At 38.9% G+C, this 3767-nt stretch overlaps 1 protein-coding gene across 4 annotated transcripts in view; it reads right to left on the bottom strand.

Annotated features, from left to right (window-relative positions):
* Positions 1 to 1819: 1819 nt before the first annotated feature.
* Positions 1820 to 3767, bottom strand: part of PAPSS1 (3'-phosphoadenosine 5'-phosphosulfate synthase 1) — a 120024-nt gene continuing 118076 nt past the window's right edge. For 3 of the 4 annotated variants that reach the window (XM_005872422.2, XM_014544737.1, XM_014544736.1), the window contains exon 12: positions 1820 to 2550. In XM_005872422.2, coding sequence (XP_005872484.1) covers positions 2412 to 2550 — 139 coding nt within the window. In that variant the 3' untranslated portion in view covers positions 1820 to 2411. Of the gene's footprint in view, positions 2573 to 3767 lie in introns of all 4 variants that reach the window. The other variant, XM_014544738.1, reaches the window with a different exon arrangement.

The following is a 3767-nucleotide window of genomic DNA, read 5'->3' as shown; positions in this document are numbered from 1 at the left end:
TATCCGCAGCGAATATATCTATCCACTAGAAAATATCTACTCATAATTTCTACTTCTTTTCTATTTATCAGCTTTCTCACTAATTGGTTCCATCATCCACCCATTTTTACCTTTTTTTAAAAAAACATTTTTCCTTCTATTTCTTTTCTGAGTACTATTTTATACCCTTCCACACTATATCCATGCATAATCTCCATCTCTTTAAAATGCTTAATTTTTAAGGCCAAACCATGCAAGATTATTTCACAATACAAAGCATGAGTGCAAATCAAGAAAGCTGACATCTCAACCAAAAATGTATATCCAGCTCCTAAAAAAGCATCTTCACGTAAATATTCAACTTGAGGATATTCTACAAGAGCTGCTGGAGGCTAAGAATAGCAGTTAGCATAATAAATGGGAGAAGTTCCTCAGAAGGCTGATGGACATCTTCAGCAGAGCTGAAGATCTGCATATTATTACCTGTTGCCAAACAGCTGAGGGCAATTCCCCTAACCTGATAATCCTTTATTGTTTACCAAACCTTACCTTTGATATGTATATATGCTTTGCTAAAGGGCAAAATGTGTGAATAAAATGCTGTGAGTGCGGACATTTGGAGAGCCACTCCACTAGAGAGCTGGTTTGCCTCTGGCTCCCCCAATGCCTTCCAAATTTATATTCTTGTCTAGTCTATATCCATTTATGCGCAATGTTTGCTAAAGGGCAAAATGTGTGAATAAAAAGCTGTGAGTGCTGACATTTGGAGAGCCACTCCACTAGAGAGCTGGTTTGCCTCTGGCTCCCCCAATGCCTTCCAAATTTATATTCTTGTCTAGTCTATATCCATTTATGCGCAATGCTTCTCCAGATTCCTGAACCCTTGCTGCGAAAAGACTGCGGCAAAGAGCAAACTTGGTGTGTTGCTTCCCCTCCCCGCAAAAATGGACGAATTGACATCCCGCTACTCCCTATATCATTCTCTATTACTGGAACCACCCTCTGAGGTGTTTTAAGAATATTGGGGAAACATGTTCAGTTTTTGGAAAGGCTAAGAATACATTATTTTCCCACCTACAAATTCACTATAAAATACAATGTTAATAATTATTAGATTCCAGTAATAAAAGATACCTGTATCTTCTCTCCTCCAATAGAAACTTCACAAAACAGAAAGCATATGTGTAAACAAAACTAAAAGTATCACACAAGTCCAGCCCATGTGGCTTAGTGGTTGAGCATCGACCTATGAACCAGGAGGTCACAGAATTCAGTTCTTGGTCTGGGCACATGCCGAGGTTGTGGGCTTGATCCCCAGTGGAGGTGTGCTAGGGGCAGGGGCCTGACAAAGAAGAATTACTGAGTAGGCTGAGGGGCAGGGACCATGGGAGAGAAAAATTGCTAATTATCTCGCTAGAAAAGTAAGGTGTTATGATTAAACCCAGCCAGGTGTGACCCTGCTCGTAAATTTTTTGTAAACTTTTTACCCTGCCAGTACCAGGAACGGCTAATGAACCGCTTTGCAGTTTGTTTTTTCTTTAAAAAAAAAAAAAATACTTTGTAGTGTTGCAGATAAAAGGTCTTGCTGTACTCTCGGTGGTCAGCACTGCAAGCTGTGATGCTCCTACAGGAGGGACACGGCTGCAGTCAGCTGGCCAGCTTAATAAAGGCTCTTAAAATTTAAATTCTGAGTCGATGGTCTATCTCGCTGAGCTAACCCATAACAGAGGGAGTGCAAGAGGCAGCCAATTGATGATTCTCTCTCATCATTGATGCTTCTATTTCCCTCTCTCTTCCTCTCTGAAATAAATAAAAATAAAAATGAAAAGTATCACACAAATAAGTCAAAAGGTTTAATTTTATTGAATAAAGAAAGTTCATTCAGGTCTTACATATGTCATAGGAATACTTTAGATTATAACAGATTATAAATCAATAGCTGCTTGGAAGGAAGGAATAAAGAAAGCAGTTTATATTTTCAATGTAGAAAAAAAATCTAATTGCTACAGATGTCTTGTAAAATTCCCAAAAGAAGTTCTAGCCACATTAATTGTTTAGTGGATTTTTTTTCCTTTTTCAAGGGATGAAAATGAAATTCAATGTGTATATTATTGGTTACAATTAGTATAACAGCTTGAAAAAAATCATGAGACAGAAGCATAAATATAATATAAAAAGACAAGATTTTAAAATTGTATTATAGGAATATTAACTATAATAAGTGGAAAAGATACATTAAAATCAGCACTGTAGTACACTAGTTCAAAACAGAGCTCATAAGGCAGACCAAAACTGATGCAAGTTAAGGACAATGGTCTGTTTTTAGGAAGGGTGTCCAGACAGACACCACCACAAAGAAATGCCAACACTAACTATGCGGTCCCCTCTGGTTACGCAGTGAAGTGTCAAAGGTGGAGGGACTGGTGGGCAGCTCAGGCTTTCTCCAGGGACTTGTAGTATTCCACCAGCACAGTCCAGGCCTTGGGAGCCATGAAACCCTCAGGAGGCTTCTGGCCGTCTCGAGCAAGTTTGCGCATTCGTGTTCCCGAAATAAATTCAAAGTCTTCGTGGCTGAAAGAAAATTATGTCACACCTTAAGAAACTTATAGGAAAATATTAAGAAGCATTTGTTCCTTCTGTTCACAGTAGACAAACTTACTGGGAAAAAAAAAGGATAACATGACTTGTGAATATCAAGCTGATTTCAAAGTTACCACTGAGTAAAAATACCACATTATTGAAAATCATCCAATTTCAGAACTGGCAAACCTATTTTAATTGACATTTTTACTGAGATCATTGTAGATTCACATGCAATTATAAGAACTAATACAGCAAGATCCCATGTATCCGTTTAGCCAGTTTTCCCCAATGGTAACATCTTACAAAACTACAGCATAACATCACAATCAGGATATCAGCACAGAAACAATCTACCATCCTACTCAAATCTCCCTAGTGTTACCCGTACTCATTTCCCAGGGCGTTTATTTAGTTCTGTGTGATGTCATCATACGTGCAGGTTCATTTAGGCACCACAGTTAAGGTACAAGACAGTTCCCAAACCAGAACGATCCCTCAGGTTGCCCTTTGATAGCCATATCCATCTCACCCTCTGCTCCCCAGCCCCTGGCAACTACTAGTTTAGAACTAGGAACTTAAAAAAGAGAAATATAATTTAGCTAGTACAGATTAAAAACTTTTAGGAAGGTTGAATCTGAAAGGCTAAATGCATATTGGAACAATAAGAGAAAAACTGGAATTTCATAATGGCAACAGAGAGTAGGTAGCAATAATTGCTATTATTCCATTGATAAGCTACTATACCTACAAAACGCACCAAAGCCCTTACACCATTAAGCATGTAGCACCTAGAGCTATTACACATATCGTCTACTGGTCATTTCATCATCTTCCCTCAAACAACGGAACCAACTAGAAAGCAGACCAGGACCCAGCATGAGTTCTGGGTCACTCAAGTCACCAAATCACAGACCACATGTACTCCCTATTAGAAGCTGTACGTTCCCTCCCCACTTCATTATCTGTGGAGTTAACCTGAGGATCCAGTGACATCATAAACTGCCAAGTGGCCCTTCCTTCTAGTCGATGCTAGGTATGTTTTAATAATCACATTTCCAGGAATCAATGAAGGAAATAGCCAGAGATGCAGACAAATATTATGCAGAAAGATACCTATTATGAAAGTTGTTTTATGATAGTCAAATATTATAAACTAGAGGCCCGGTGCACAAAAATTTGTGCACTCGGGGGGGAGGGGGGGGGCC

The sequence above is a fragment of the Myotis brandtii genome, unplaced genomic scaffold (genome assembly GCF_000412655.1).
Source record: "Myotis brandtii unplaced genomic scaffold, ASM41265v1 scaffold38, whole genome shotgun sequence".
Lineage (NCBI taxonomy): Eukaryota > Metazoa > Chordata > Mammalia > Chiroptera > Vespertilionidae > Myotis > Myotis brandtii.
Note: the sequence above shows the minus strand (reverse complement) of the source record. Positions and strands in the feature narration are given on the sequence as shown.